The sequence below is a fragment of the Dichomitus squalens genome (assembly GCF_000275845.1).
Source record: "Dichomitus squalens LYAD-421 SS1 unplaced genomic scaffold DICSQscaffold_22, whole genome shotgun sequence".
Classification (NCBI taxonomy): Eukaryota; Fungi; Basidiomycota; class Agaricomycetes; order Polyporales; family Polyporaceae; genus Dichomitus; species Dichomitus squalens.
In genome coordinates this window covers 210,245-225,159 of record NW_006766904.1, presented here as the reverse complement: position 1 = coordinate 225,159, position 14,915 = coordinate 210,245, and the positions used below count along the sequence as shown (strand labels likewise).

At 56.6% G+C, this 14,915-nt stretch overlaps 5 protein-coding genes across 5 annotated transcripts; 4 read left to right on the top strand and 1 right to left on the bottom strand.

The window, feature by feature from the left end:
• Positions 1 to 1,449: 1,449 nt before the first annotated feature.
• DICSQDRAFT_137731 (nucleotide exchange factors-like protein) lies at positions 1,450 to 5,550 on the top strand. The gene is made up of 12 exons (XM_007367045.1): positions 1,450 to 1,766; positions 1,821 to 1,848; positions 1,907 to 2,040; positions 2,114 to 3,442; positions 3,512 to 3,801; positions 3,881 to 4,020; positions 4,084 to 4,149; positions 4,220 to 4,497; positions 4,562 to 4,763; positions 4,828 to 4,860; positions 4,921 to 5,136; positions 5,202 to 5,550. The coding sequence occupies exons 1-4, from the start codon at positions 1,554 to 1,556 to the stop codon at positions 2,951 to 2,953; spliced, it is 1,215 nt and encodes a 404-aa protein (XP_007367107.1). The 5' UTR covers positions 1,450 to 1,553; the 3' UTR covers positions 2,954 to 3,442; positions 3,512 to 3,801; positions 3,881 to 4,020; positions 4,084 to 4,149; positions 4,220 to 4,497; positions 4,562 to 4,763; positions 4,828 to 4,860; positions 4,921 to 5,136; positions 5,202 to 5,550.
• A 352-nt stretch (positions 5,551 to 5,902) lies between these two features.
• On the top strand, positions 5,903 to 6,809 carry DICSQDRAFT_155904 (uncharacterized protein). The gene is made up of 4 exons (XM_007367044.1): positions 5,903 to 5,919; positions 5,978 to 6,198; positions 6,280 to 6,454; positions 6,509 to 6,809. Exons 2-3 carry the CDS (start codon positions 6,002 to 6,004, stop codon positions 6,395 to 6,397), a joined length of 315 nt encoding a protein of 104 aa, XP_007367106.1. The 5' UTR covers positions 5,903 to 5,919; positions 5,978 to 6,001; the 3' UTR covers positions 6,398 to 6,454; positions 6,509 to 6,809.
• Positions 6,810 to 7,263: 454 nt separating this feature from the next.
• DICSQDRAFT_181501 (uncharacterized protein) lies at positions 7,264 to 8,817 on the top strand. Its single transcript, XM_007367043.1, has 3 exons — positions 7,264 to 7,545; positions 7,639 to 8,172; positions 8,264 to 8,817. Exons 1-3 carry the CDS (start codon positions 7,350 to 7,352, stop codon positions 8,692 to 8,694), a joined length of 1,161 nt encoding a protein of 386 aa, XP_007367105.1. The 5' UTR covers positions 7,264 to 7,349; the 3' UTR covers positions 8,695 to 8,817.
• A 686-nt stretch (positions 8,818 to 9,503) lies between these two features.
• DICSQDRAFT_171374 (uncharacterized protein) lies at positions 9,504 to 12,063 on the top strand (the record flags this gene model as incomplete). The annotated part of the gene is made up of 5 exons (XM_007367042.1): positions 9,504 to 9,570; positions 9,631 to 10,155; positions 10,216 to 10,302; positions 11,050 to 11,661; positions 11,726 to 12,063. 5 exons carry the CDS (start codon positions 9,504 to 9,506, stop codon positions 12,061 to 12,063), a joined length of 1,629 nt encoding a protein of 542 aa, XP_007367104.1.
• A 19-nt stretch (positions 12,064 to 12,082) lies between these two features.
• Positions 12,083 to 14,428, bottom strand: DICSQDRAFT_155902 (uncharacterized protein). Its single transcript, XM_007367041.1, has 6 exons — positions 13,837 to 14,428; positions 13,408 to 13,487; positions 12,992 to 13,354; positions 12,589 to 12,927; positions 12,449 to 12,529; positions 12,083 to 12,396 (listed from the first exon to the last, which is right to left on the bottom strand). The coding sequence occupies exons 1-6, from the start codon at positions 14,411 to 14,413 to the stop codon at positions 12,250 to 12,252; spliced, it is 1,587 nt and encodes a 528-aa protein (XP_007367103.1). The 5' UTR covers positions 14,414 to 14,428; the 3' UTR covers positions 12,083 to 12,249.
• Between the last annotated feature and the right edge of the window lie 487 nt (positions 14,429 to 14,915).

Genomic DNA, 14,915 nt, shown 5'->3' with positions numbered 1-14,915 from the left:
TCAGAGGTTCTAAAGCCCTTTGACAAAGAACGATTCCAGGCGGTGCCCATAGTGAGAGCTCCCCTGCGGCTGAGCCCGCTCGCTGGGCCACTGGCATTTCCAAGAGTGAGTATGCCATGGGCCCAGTAAACTTGCGCATAAGTACTTGTAGTCATACAGTGTGCACAGTGCACAGAGATAGTTTGCATGAGGGCAACAGTCACTGCACGAGATTATATCAAACGGGCCCTTGCCAATGAATACATGACTTGCGATGCTGTGGGTGGCCAGCCTCAAGTCACTCCTAAATGCTTGAGAGTTGGACATGCATATGGTTGATGAAACATGTCGAGAACACGTTGAAGCTACTGCACTGACTCAGGCATGATCATGTATATGCCACTGCACCTTTACTATGGTACCTCCTGTTTAGATCAGGGTACAGGATCCCCTGGGGGGCCAATGGGCACTCAAAACCAGACATGGAAGTACCGCACGCATATCCATACTTCAAAACATTGTGGATTTACCTGGGTACGCGTGTGGTCAACCAACGGGGCCGTGATGCGCTGTCATGGAGTAGTCCCTGTGACCGTGATATGGCCTGTTTAGGCAGGTCGGGTGGTTTAGACGCCGGAGAGAAGAAATCCCGCGCGTTCACGGACTTATGCAAGGCGCTGTAAGGCGTTCATTATATTTTGGACTACGGAGTACAGGAACCGAATACCGGCACAATTAAGCAGCGTAAAAGCACATGTACTTCGGGACGGAAGCGCACATTCGTGAACCTGAACAGAGAGCAGTCAGTCAAACGTATGGTATGCCAGATGGGACGCAGATCAGGTACTCGATGCATATCAACAAGCTCCCGAGCCCCCCTCCACTTTGTACACTTGGGAGAGTTTGGTGTAGGCCCGAGAGCGTTCGTGTCCGCCCATCGAAAGTATTTCATCCGAGTGGATACATGCAGAATCAGGTACTCACCGATAGCCAAAAACCCGCAGGAATCAGTTTTCCCTAAGCCGAAGCTCGCATACCTGGAAAGACGAAGGTCAATAAGCGACACGTCCGACAGGAAACGCTTCACGAGGAAGATCAGCCAAGGCTGAAACTAGATAAACTTGTTATCCACATGTAGTTTCGGTATGGTTGTATGGTATGAAGTGTTGTATCATCACTAAAGACGGACTCGAAACGGGTGCTCACCTACAGAAAGCTTGAGGACATAGAGCACGATGAGCAAGACGAAAACTTCGTAGCGAAGAGACCGCGTCGTGGCGGTTGTCTATGGCAATTCGATCTCCGCTCGAAAAACGCGACGCGCGGGTGGCTGAATCGAATCGATGACCGCGTCGGGCGCCAACGATTCTCGCGTCTTCTGGTGCCTTCCGGTACAGTGCAGGTTGTGCTCGAGTTTCTGCTCATATTGTATTTGTACTCGTCCGTTGCTCTTGCTTGTATCTCCCTTTCACCTCGCATCTGTAGCCATATTTTTCTTACCTCCATCGCTTCCTGCAGCTCTCTCTCTGTATCGGTAGAATTACTTCGCTCCGACATACTCGTGATATCAAAACATGGAAAGCCTACTTCGCTGGAGTATTGCCAACTCCACTCCTCAGGACGCCAATCAGCCACCACCACGGCCGAGGACTGACCTCGACCCCGGAATCATAGATGCGATTCTCGGGAAGCCGGACGCAGAGCTGATGAAGGAGGCCTTAGCAGTCGCGGTAGACGAGAAGCGCGACGAAGACGAGCGGATACAGGCGTTGGATGACTTCGAGATGGTGAGCAAGACATCGTGCTATCCCTGGAACTCTTCGCTGATGTTCGCTCTGCAGCTCGTTGAGCAGATCGACAACGCGAACAGTACGTGCACATAGCTATGCGGTCTTCGTGGACTCGTCCGTCTGACATCTTTCTGCAGACCTCGAAAAGCTCAGGATGTGGGAGCCCCTCCACTCGCTGCTCACCAGCCCCAACTCCTCCGAAGCGATCCAGATGCAAACCCTCTGGATCCTCGGCACCGCCGTCCAAAACAACCCCGCCGCCCAGAACTCCGTACGTCCCCCTCCTCCCTCCTTCTCCCCTTATCCCATGCTCAACGCTAATCACGTCTCCCCTTATGACACAGTACCTCGCGCTCTCCCCCCTGCGCGCGCTCCTCTCTTTCCTCTCGCCCACCGTCCGCTCGGGCAAAACGCGCTCGAAGGCCGTGTACGCGCTCTCCGGCCTCCTCAAGCACAACGCCAAGGCCGTCGCGCAGATGTCCGACGCCAACGGCTGGGACGTCCTCCGCGACGCGCTCTCCGACTCGGACATCACCGTCCGCCGCAAGGTCGCGTTCCTCCTCAGCACGCTCCTCATCCCCGCCGAGCCCCCTGCGGCGTCGTCCAACGCTCAGCAGCAGCCGGCGAACGTACAACAGCCGTCGCAGATCCCGACCTCCGAGAGCGGGGTCGCTGCTGCTGCGTCCCAGCCCGCTCCTCAGCCTCAACCTCAGCCTCAGTCCCAGTCCCAGTCCGTCACTCTGCACCCAACCGAGTCCTCCTCTACCACGCAGCCCAACACCGAGATCTCTTCACCGCCCCCGCCCCCGCCCCCGCAAGCCGTGCACCCGAACTCGCACGCGTCCATGGTCGCCGACCCGTCCTCGTACGCGACCTCCCCGCGCACGGCCGCCGCGCTCGAGCAGAACGGCACCGTCAGCACGCTCGTGTCCGCGCTCGCCTCCCCCGTCCCGCACGGGCCCGACGGAGAGGCTGAGGGCGACGCCGACTTCGAAGAAAAGGTGTTGCGCACGCTACACACGTACACTGTTGGGTGCCAGCGCCCGCTCGAGGGGCAGGACAAGGAGGCGCTGGGCAGGTGGCTGGACGAGCAGAGCCGCAGGGCGGGCGGGGCGGAGAAGGCCGCAGAGAGGTGGGGATTCACGGGAGAGGAGGTCAGGGAGCTGAGGGAGGCGACTGCATGATGGGAGTGGGATGACGGAAGAGCGGGTTGCGGATCCCCTGCGATGTGTATTTGTAGTCTAATGGCGTAGCATCTCTAATCGGACTTTCTGCCAGCAATGCTTGGGATGGTCGCGAGTGTTGTATGATATCCAAGCGTACCCCGAGGGGGTGATATAATATAGCAGAGACGTGATTCTATCCTATCCTGTCTTACCCTATCGCGTTATCTAAAGTATCGGCGTGAGACACGAACCATTATGTTGCATAGATCCAAAAGCTTGATACCGGTCGTCGTGTCATAAGAGTCCCATCCAGATGTACCGTCCCAGCCACGGAAAGACCGACCGCAGGACGATCTTACTCCGTGGATATCCACCACGTCGGATAAAGGCCGAAGCATTACTGCAGCTCCCGCGGCCACTCCCTGCGCGGCCTCCACCGGCCCTCCACACCAAACCGCGGGTTAACGACGTAGCTCAAGCCGTCGTCAGGACTCTGTCCGACAGGCACTGCAGAACGCAAGAACAACAATGAGCCTCGTCCTCGATCCGCCCCGATCAGCGCAACGAAGCACTCACGGAACCACATCCACACCCGGTCCCCCATGACCGCCTCCCAGTTCCGCCGCCTGCTCCCCAGCCACCACAGGTGGCCCTCCTTCCCGATGCGCCCCCACTCCTCGTCCCACTGCCTGCGCGTCTCCCGCCGTGCCGCGAGCTGCCACCGCGCGTGGAGGCGGCCCAAGACGCGCTTCTCGCGCTCCTGCATCCGGCGCACGCCCATGTGCTCGACGGTCGACATGTTGTCCGCGATGAGGATGACGTGCGTGACGAGCAGCGCGGTCGTGAAGATTGCGAAGAAGCCGGATCTGAGTCACAGAGGTGGGATAAGTCAGCGGGATATATCATTGTCAGTAGCAGGGGAAAGGAAGGGGGATGGTGACGTACAGGGCGATGACGGCGATCTCCTGACCGTCTACGTCGAAGTCTGGTCGGTTCTGCGCTGCGGCGCGCGCGACGAGCCCGATGAGTGTTGAGCATACGAATGCGCAGAAGAGGAGCGCCCAGAAGACGAAGATGAGGAAGAACTACAGCAAGGAGGAGCGCATTATTAGGCTACAAATTCCTATCTGAACCGGATAGGCACGCACTTTGTGATTTCGCGCACCGACGCATTGTCCTACCCACGGACAGTGGTGATCGTACTTGAGGACGCACTGTCGAACAACACGCGGCTCTTTCCGTGAGTGTTGTCCTATGCAGCAACACTAGGCCGTAGGTACTCACGGTCCCACACGCTCGACAATGGTGCGCTCTGAACGGTTTTATGAATCCGTCTTTATGGCAATACCTGTTCTCCGGTAGGAGCACTGGCGTTTTGGGAGGGCTGCGCGTGTACATCATAGGCTTGCGCTCCTGCTCCGTTTGGGTGGCCTGCGTATCCTCTCGCTCGAGGCGCGCAGGGGGACCCGAATCTGCAGTGGCCTTCGCACGCACAGCCTGGACTGGTGCGAGCGTGTCAATCACGCCAACGTTCTCCTCCCCCGTCGGCGCCTTAGCATGGCCTGACATGGGCCGAAACATAAAGCGTGAGCTGTGTGTAGCCTACGAGGCTGCAGACGTTCGCACCGTTCTGCGAGGCCTTCTGCGCGCTGATGGAGCCAGAGATACTCCGCTTGTGTGCAGATTCCGATCGTCTGCGCTGTTTGCGCTCGGGTTGGGGAGGGTTTCGCGCCGCTCCGTACTGCGCCTGGGCGAGGTCAGCCTCACTTTCGGTGTCCCACCACGTCGGGAGGCCTGTTCGGGGCGGGGCGGAGGATTTGTGCACATGCTACGTTGATCGCGAATGGAGGTTCAGAGACGAAGTCGGCGAGAACTTGGATGCGTGCACGTACATGCTTGGCATAGCCCGGGGAGGTAAGGAGGATCTATTCCGGGATGGCATGTCAGCACAAGATGTGAAATTCGAAACGGACGAGATACGAAACGTCAAGAGGGTATCCACAGTAGCCTGCGTGCTGGCAGCATGGAGGTGCAGGGAGGAGGGAGTCAAAAGGTGGGAAAGCCGGTGGCGGATTTGAAGGTGTACATAGTGCGATCTGGAAGGCGTAGATGGCGCTAGCATGCAGATCTTCGCAGACATACCTTCTCAAACGCCCAGATCATCATGAGGCCCAGAACGCAGAAAACAACCAAGAACGCAACTACGTTCGAACGAGATGCCGGTCAGGAGGGCCAGTCCGCAGAAGCACCAATGGATGCGACTTACTGCCAATACTTCGGCTTCCGAGGGCGCTCGCGTCTTGCCTGATCATTGGGACGCAGAACCGCCCGATGTACACATACCACGCATAGGCGATGATTCCTATGGTTATGAACACGGCGAGCTTGCGCATGATCCATGGCTGAGGCTGGTTCCTGCGCTTCTCCGCACGTTCATTGGCCCTCTGGAAGATTCCGATGCACTTGTGTTCCGTGCCAGGTCCATCTTTTGCCTCGCCGTTGCCATTCGCGGCCGCCATGTACAGGCCAATGATGAGTCACTGTCTCAGAGTGGGACGTCGAGAAGACAGAGAGAAGCCGGAAACCGAGGGGAGAGGACGAGGGAAGGGTGGCGGAGCTGAGCTGAGAGAGAGCGCGCCAGGCTGGATGAGATCATCGCCACCTGCATACATCACATCACCTCTTGGGAATTAAAAATGGTCTTGCCGCCGGCATGCAGAGCCCTCCCTCGAGAGTAATAAAAGCTCAACTCAATACTCGAATGCTGCTAGATGAGTTCATGAGTGGATAGGTAGAGATCATAGTCTGCGTCTTGGGGGTGCAACGGAAGATATACCAGCGGAATGATTCAGTCCGCACTCGTATGCCCATTTTGCCTTGATCTCGATCTTCTCACGTCGCGAGGACGAGTCCTCCCTGGTCGTTGTGCTCAACCTCGACTTGCTCTTCTTCTATCTGCCTCGGTCCATGACAGCAAAGCTCAGGTTATATCGGCCTTCCTGGTGCTCACACTGCCTATCCTGATACTATGGGAATATGCAGGCGTAGCAACACTGTCAAACGTCAATGCCCCGCCGTCTGTCACCCGCGCACCATTACATCCGCTTTGGCGTCTCCCCGCCCTGTACCGATCCACTGACCATCCGCAAGGGCATCCAAGATGCTCTCGGGCAGTCTTTCGGGCTCGTGTCCTCTCATACGTATCTCGATATCATCTGGCTTGCGGATGATGGCACCGCGCTCGTTGTCAGAATAGGACCAAGGTACAAGTTTCGTATACTGCCGGGCCTCCGAGTAGGTCGTGTGGACTCCGAGATATAGGTACTGAGCGGTGCTTGTGTCAGCGATGCACCGAAGCTCCTCGCGGCTGTCGCAGCTGCTAGCGCGGTACCAAGGTTGTCCCTGGTGAAGAAGTCAACGTTTCTACCGTCCCTCCTCAGTACCGCTGGTATCTTGTCATGACGCAGGTATTGCTGCGCATTCTTGAGCACGGGGTACGGGAGCAATCAGCTTTTCTAGGTGGGCTTTTCGACTGCTGCTTACGGGTACCCATACCAATCTCATGATTTTCAGCGACCACCGCGGGAGGCAAAACGATGCGATAGGGAGCAAGCCGTCCTGAAGATCTACTGTATCCAGCCATCATTGCACGTGACTGGAGGGTATCACCGAACGGCCTGCGAAGGGCTCCCGATGTGCGATGCTGCAATGCTATCTAATGATCCAGACGTGCGGGTGGTGTGTCCACAAGAGTGGAGATTTAGGCTTCCGCCGTCAGCGCCATCGCACAAGCTCACTGGGCGTTAGAGTGAAACTCAACCGCCAGGGCATGTCGGTCGCGTCGGGAGGTGCTGTGAGGCATGCTCACACCACATTCTCAAGCAGGGGCGCATATAAGCCATCAGGACGCCTCCCATACCCATAACTCTTGAAGTTTTGAGGCTTCGTTCAATCACTACATGGTGGGCTTCATAGTTGAATAATGGCCGGACGAGGTGGAAGTTGGAACTCTCAAGCCAGGAACACTTACCTTTGGAAACAGGGAAATGCCGCGCCACGCTTCCGATCAAATTCAAGCGTCGGCTTCTGCTGCCGGCGGTGCACCCTGCTATTTCAATTGTAAGTGAGCACAGCCAATCGCATCAGGCCTCGCGCTCTTTCCGACCAAGCCGGCGCGCTCTCCTGAGCCTCGCGTCGTCGAGCGATGCAATGTGCAGCATGGGCGGCTGCAACCTTCTTTGTCGCATGTTGTTTTTTGTCGGCGTGGCCAGCTAGCGCTCCAACTTTCCCCTCAGCTCACGTCCTCCTCCCCCTCACTGCTCGGCGCACGCCGCGTTGAATATTTGACCCGTTAGCGATCCGTAGACACCACTATCGCGCATCCTCATATCCTGATCGATACCTACGAGGACTGATGTCGGAGGCCCCGAAGATCGTCGATAACACCGACCCCCACATCCCGTTCTTTATCAACCCGCAGTATGTCAACGTCACGGACATCATCTCGGACCAGGCATACGCCTACGTGCAGGCGGCAATTCCGTCTGCGCACAACAAGTCGGTGGCGGACATCACAGTGCCGAAATGGAGCTTCCAATACCAGTTCACAGGTGCGTATCGATACTCTCGTCTCCTGACAGTAGCCCTCCGTAAGGCAGGCGAACTGACCCTGGCTGCGCGCTATTGTATTCCATTTCACGAAGGGACACGAATATCACTGTATGGCGTGGTCATCCCATGGATTTCTGGGGCGCTCCCCACAGCGCAGTACGCGGTGGACGGGCAGTCACAGAACATCTCCTCGGCCCCCAACACGACCCGAACCCTACTCGGCGTCAACTTCTACAGGTCTGACTGGTTCCCGAACGGCACGCACATGCTCACAGTCAACGTCACGACTGCGACGGAGGACGGCCCCTACCTATTCGACTATCTCTCGATAGACACGACAAACCCGCCCGCTGCCAACAACACCGCCGCAACCAATAGCACTGCTTCGGCAAGTTCATCCTCTACTAGCACTACGAGCTCGAGTTCGTCTACGGCTAGTTCTTCTGGCACCGTATTCGGTTCGTCGACTCATAGCAAGTCGAGCGTCCCGATTGCGCCTCTAGTCGGTGGAGTAATAGGTGGATTGGCCCTGCTCGCACTGATTGCCTTCGGAGCATGGTGGATGTGGAAGAAACATAGGACGGAGGGAGTTTCGACGTACGCATACGCGCGGACAGGACAGTACGGTGAGTTCTTCTATAGGATGCCGAGACACTCACGCTTATATCTTCGCATCTCGGATTCCTCCCTTCCTTTCCCGTACGTTGCCGCCCTCAGATGGACATACACCGCACGTGGACCCATTCACGGTGTACCGCCAGGCAGATTCAGGGAGCACGCCCGTGACGATGGCTGATGGGTCCTACTACTCCGATCCGCCGCCCTGGCCCCCGAATCGAGTACCCACCCCAGCGGCGGCGTCGTCTCACTACTCTTCGGAAGGGCCTCCGCAATCTTCGCATACGCAGTCCGCGCCATCAGGCTCCAGATACGGTATCGGGAACGAGGCTGGGGCGCTCTGCGGCGCGGCGGCTGCAGGGGCGATCGCCGCCCCAGGCGCAATCATGTATTCGACAGGGAGCGCGGGTGGGAAGGCGGCAGAGGCACGAATGGAGGCGCTTCGCGCGCGACAGAGGTCTGTGTCGGACCTGGGTTCCTCGGATCTGAGCGCGGCGACGAGTTCGGTGCCCCCGCCTTATGCACCATGACGATGATGCCCGGGCGCATCGAGGGATGCGCTCGCGCGAGACCTTTTGCTCTTTTGATGATGTGGATGGGTGTGTACCCTGAGGATTGGGTTTGTATAGGATATACCTCGTCTGGGACGAATCATGAGCTTTATGACTACTGTACTTCCCATGTTTGTGATCTAGGTCACCATGATATCTGACATATATTGGGTAGTAACGTGCGCGGCTCCTTTCTTGCTCCGTGGTGTCATGGCAGTCCTCTGTGGATATCATGTACGTCCTGTGGTGTCGAAGGAGTCACAATGCTTACGGGGTGCCTTCTCAGGTCTCTATCAACAACCGAAGCATATCATCGCTGCCCATAGTCTGAGCCCGAAATGAGCGCATGAAGTCGCACTATCCCGGCGCCCAGGCTTCCGGCGCGTTCACAGGCTCGAGAGACTGGACCATCTCTCTTTCCCAGATCATCGCGTGGATGGCAGGACGTCTGCCTGATGGTACTGAACTGGATGACACTGGTATTAGGTCGCTCTGACTGGGCTGTCACCTCAAGCTCATCTGCGAGCGTTAACATCCTCAAGCTTTGTTCTGTCTATCCGCACTACCCGGTTACTCCCTCGATCCTCACAAATTTCCCTGGTCCAAGCGTTCAGCACCTCGAAAGCATGACTGCTACCACTCACTGCTGGACTTGTAGCGACACTTACGTAGACGATTTATTGGGCACACCTATCATATTCGGTCCCCCCGCGGAGGACTACATACAATGTTGGATGCCTATGACTGGCAAGCAGATGCATGGCTTAGCCTTGTTTCCCACATCCTCCATGGTTCAAGACCCGACGTTGGCGGCTTGCTTGGGTTCAGGAAGTAATGCCACATTCCAGTTCCTAGGTGAGCACTATCCTGTACTACCGCCTCGACCTCTATATCTTCTCGTCGAATTGGTTTCAGGACAGCAAGTAGCCGTTTACGGTACCGAGTATGGGCAGGGTGCAACCTCCTCGTATAGTATCGATGGCCAAATCATCTCTAGCCACACGTCCCAAGGGTCAGGCGTTGGCGTTCTCCTCTTCCATTCCGATGTCTTATCGGATGCGATACATACACTCGTCATCAACGTCACGGCGGCTTCGGAAGCTGTGCCGTTCACCTTTGACTGGATCGAGTACAACAGTACTGCACGCGGTGCATCCCAGACAGCGACTATCGCATCCTCAATTTCTACCAGTCTTTCCTCCCAGACTCCGTCCCTCCCCCCATCCACCTCCATGGAGGATCCTCCCAGTGCATCACATAGCTTGGCTACTGGTCGTGCCTCGAAGACGTCAGTCTCCACCGTTGCCATCGTTGGGGGTCTCGTAGGAGGCTTGGCGGGGCTGACGAGTATCATCTTGGCATTGGTCGCACTGCGGAATCGACGACGACGGCGCATGAGTGGGCCTACGCAATACTCTTACGGAGAAGTGGCCCAATACGGTGAGTATCCCCTAGCTATGCTCTCGGTCACTACTGAACGTACTACTCAACTCCTTACAGACACAGATAACTTTGTCGTACCGGAGCTGGGTGCGGAGCCTCCAGCCATAGTAGTCATACCAGCAGATGACACAGTATCTATGCAAGGTGCGGGTCTTCCTGGTACCGCTACACCTTCTCGTCCGCCGGTTGGTGGAGGGTATGGCACAGGGTCTAGAACGAGGCGTACCGGAGTCACAAAGGAGGAGATGGGTTCTGATTCACCACCTGCTTATACCCCATGACAACCGTAGCATGTGCTCGGAGCTTCTCAACTACGGCTTCCTTCTTTACTGCCCTACAGCAATTGATCCTGAGGGCTATGCTATGGTTCACAGCGCTCGGCCTTGGGCGCATCTCACGACGCCCACAATTCCATAGTGTTTGGGACACAGTCTGATCGCCTTCTGTGATACATAACGTGTGAAGCTCTGGCGAAGAGAAAGGATTGGCCGTTGTAGCATGCCCGCAAGCGGTGCAACCATCGATGGGAGGGCGGGGGGCATAGACCGCCTTCTCCTTTCGATATACCTAGTCCATATGTCCTGTACAAACCTACCTGACCACTCTAGTACACTCCATGGCATCCTCGAACGCTACATCCTCGAATACTTCCACTCCACTAGCTATCATCGATGATCATACACTTGATATCGTCAGTATGGGCATCACGCCCTTCAGGCAAAGACCCGGATTACTAGGTGACATGCGGGACGCGGCTTATAACAGCTCGCTTACCATCTCTACTGTGCCTTCATGGAGTGGCACAATTATGTTCGATGGTGAGCTCCATTTCCGCCTTGACAGGAGGCTCCTTCATAAGGGAACATCTCCAAGGAACGTACACACGGGTAGCTGTGTACATCTGTATTCCTCCTGGCCCCATTGACATCCCGAGCACGGCTTTTGCGACATACATCCTGGACGGCATCCCGGCGGGCCCCAGCTACTATGTACCACTCACGGACCGTAACTTGTTTATTCCTCGGTTCGCCCACTTCACATCGGAGGAGATGCTTGCAATCCCTGGAGGAACGCATAACCTGACCATAGAAGCGTCCGCCACCCTCGAGCATCCTTACCTCCTCGACTATATCGTGCTGTGGAACAAATATCTAGGCCCCAATCAAACCTATCCGGACAGTCCTACCTTAGTCTCTACTCTATCAGCTCCCCCGGCCTCCGGGACAGTTGCAAGCACCGGTCAAACTGGAGTTACTCCAGTGGTGGGAGTGTCGAATACCAGCATACCATCGCCTTCGAGCGTCCTCTCTTCCCCCGTCGGTTCAGCGCCAGTAGACACGTTTCCCTCCGCTTCGTTCCAACCTTCCTCAAGGTCCCCTGCCACGTCCTACATAGCCGGCGCTATAGCAGGAAGCATAGCAGCGGCTGCCGCGTTCGTGGCTGCGAGCTTTTTTGTATACCGCCGTCGGAGACGGGGTAAAGGAACAAATGTCCCTACAGACGGTGAGTCTAATCAACGCCTCCTATGAGTCAAACTGCAGGGATAATGACTAACGAGATGCTACAGACAGTTCTAACGAGTGTACATACCCAGATCACCAGCCGCTCATGGACGAAGCACAAAGCTCACGAGTCGGTGCGATGGGCACTGCGGAAGGGCATCTGCACGATTCACCCACCGACACACCGCTAGGGTTCTACACCTCGCTCGTGAGACATGAGACTGACCGGGGGAAGGTCAAGGAGATTCACTTGAAGCCGTCTCGGTCTGATTTGAGCGACTATTTCGGCTCACATCCGGACATGAGCATGGAGCCTCATGTTATCACCGATGACGCTCCGGCGGAGACTCTCCCATTGTACACCAGGTCGTCCGGTGGAGAGTCTTCCCAAATGCTGGAGTAGGACATTGTTCGTAGCCATTGTGAGATTACAGTGTACATTCCGGATACATATCCTACATTGTGTAACATGCTCAGCACATGGATGGATACGTGATACAATACAGTGGATACACGACGAAGGGTCCATACCAGGGATCATACATAACATCGATCGCAAGCTGCGTTGGCGGCGACGGACGTAGGAGGTTCATCTACGGCGGCTCATCACGAAGCACCCCTCGTATCCCAGGACGTCAGGAGGGCTCAGGGTATCCCTCCAGCGTCCCGAGAGGTTCCCTTCCGCGTTGCCCACCATGAAGCCACGGTACAACCACCGCCCTCTGTCGCCATCGACCTTGGGAGCGCGTCAGCAGACACATCGATCGCCAAGTACATTAGCGACGCACGTATTCTTTCGACAGGCTGATGAACCCGTCGCACGGCCTGATGCGCCCCACGAGGTTGAACTGCCCCCACGCCGAATGGCCCTGTGGATACACGTACACGGTGAGAGACACTCTCATGGACCCACAACGCGAAGGCGTACCTCTCCCGTGATGAACACGTCCACGAGCCGCCCGCGCTGCTCGGCCGGTGTGTTCCGCACGCTCGCCCAGCTTCTGTGAAACACCCGCTCCGGGCGTCCAGGCTCCTTCACAAAAACGCCCTCCGAGGTCTCCGAGATCTGGGTGCCGTTGGGGATGTATCCTCGCAACGGGTTGCCTGGGGACACAGGCCAGACCTCGGGCGCGTCTGGCTCGTCTGAGGCATAGAGGTGGTGTTCGCGTAGCTTCCACAGGTGAGGGTGGTGGGCGACGAGACTGCGTTGCAGGACCGTTGGAGGGGCGCCTGAGAGCAGCGCCGCGTATGCCGTAAACTCCGTGTACTAAGGGGGCACGTTCGGTAATGAGAATACGTCCCCGCAGCATGTCATGACGCGGTTGACATACCGTGAAGAGCCCTTCCCAGACGCCTTCCAGGCTTCCGGAGATGAAGGCACCAGAGAAGGCGGTGCCCAACGGCTTCGTCGTGTCCGCCAGGTGGAGCCCTCTCATCCATTCGGCCTCCCATTCCCGGCTGGAGGCGTTGGCAGCGAGAGACGGCGGGGTCGCGGAAGGCGGCTTCATGTAATGTATGGTGTCCCAGGAGACCGAAAGCTTATTCGCCAAAGTCAAATAGGCCAGGATCGCGGATGGGGCGGGCGCCGGCGGTGCCATCTTGACGGAAGTGCCGAAATGCTTGATTGCAGACGCTCCTCCTCGGGCCCGGCTTGGAGGGGCGAACTCATTCCACGGGGGCTGGCAGAGGGGGTACTGAACCACTATATTAGAGTGAAGCGGAGAAGTTGTACTACGTATGTGCGAACCTGGTGTGCGCCGAGCGCAAAGAGCTTCAAGACGCTGGACGCTTCCCTGAAAGCGGTATCGTCATCCGATATGTACTCATCTATTGAAAACGGAGTATGAAGAGAGCGTTAACAACATGACCCTCCACAGACATCATCAGCCATCTCGTGTGTAAGGAAGAAGCAAGCGCCTCCATACTGTGGCGTATGGCATGTCTCATCGCCGAGTCTTAGAAGCCATAAATTTACTATGCATGATTATTTAGGCAGGTTGAGACCGACGACATGTGGTACAAAAGCGATGGAGATGTCATTTGTTACGGATTTGCGATTTCTGACGGGTATCGTGAGAGGAACAAGCCGGCGTAGCCTACGGCCTGAGACACAAGCTTTCGCCACAATGCCGGGAACAGGCAACGAAAATGGGAAGCATGAAAGCGGCGTACTCACCAGGCTTCAGCATGTACCAGAACAGCCATAACGCTAGGGCCGAGCGTTCGTCATTCGGCGGCCACAGATCTATTTTGACCGACCAAGCTGCGAGGGAAGCTCCGGTGGGATGGAAGAGGAAGTCCTTGAGCCAGACATCAAACCTTGCGTACTCCCGGAGCTGGAGGTCGTTCTTGCCGTCGTTCTCCAGCATCATGAGGTACGCCATCCACAGGATCGAACGAAGGGCGTCGCGGTGGGTAGGGCTGAGCGCGTACGACGTCGCGAGACAGTCCGTGCGGCTGCGGATGCGCTTCAGGAGCGTACACCTGAGCTTGAACTCCTCGCATGCCTCCGCGGGGCCAATGGCTCTGTCCTTCTCGCCGATACGCCATGATGGACATGCGACGTCGAACTTGAACGCGAAGATGCGGGACCAGAGATACGGGTTGGAAGATACTGAGAGCACGGCGTGTGTCCGGCGGTCGACGCTGAGGAGCGCTGTGATACCTGCCGGTGGGCCGAGGAAGCCATCCGTCGCAGCAAAGAAGGCGATATGCTCCAGAACCTCCTGGGGAATGGTGGCTAGAGAGGACATGGCTGAAGGTCGACTGAAGGTCGTCAGAGACGATGTCCGAGGTAGTCGGAGAAGGTACAGAGTCAGATCCACCCAAGCGGAGATCCAATCAGCCGCTCGCTCCAGCTCACAAGCATGCAGGTAAGAGCAAGCATTCAAGATTCTTCAGTCTACCGTGTGCGCAAACCAGGTGATCCCGATGAATACTATGCTACAGAAGCCAGCCAAGAGTGAGCCGCTACGCTGAGCATCCCCGATTTATTCTATGACCATCAACTCAAACCAAAGCGTCAAGAGTGATTTTGCGGACTTTGTCACTATGAGCACAGAAGACGACGGAGAATGTAGGTGCACAATATAGCCAGACTAGAGACACTATGTATACATGGAAGACCAGTTGGCAAAACTCCTCAATGCGGTCAACGGATGCCCTTTTTCAATCGCTATCGCTATCCGAAGCCGCAGAACGTACCGGTTCCGAGTGCTCGAGTTCTATCTCTATACTAAGCACGTACGTCCTCGT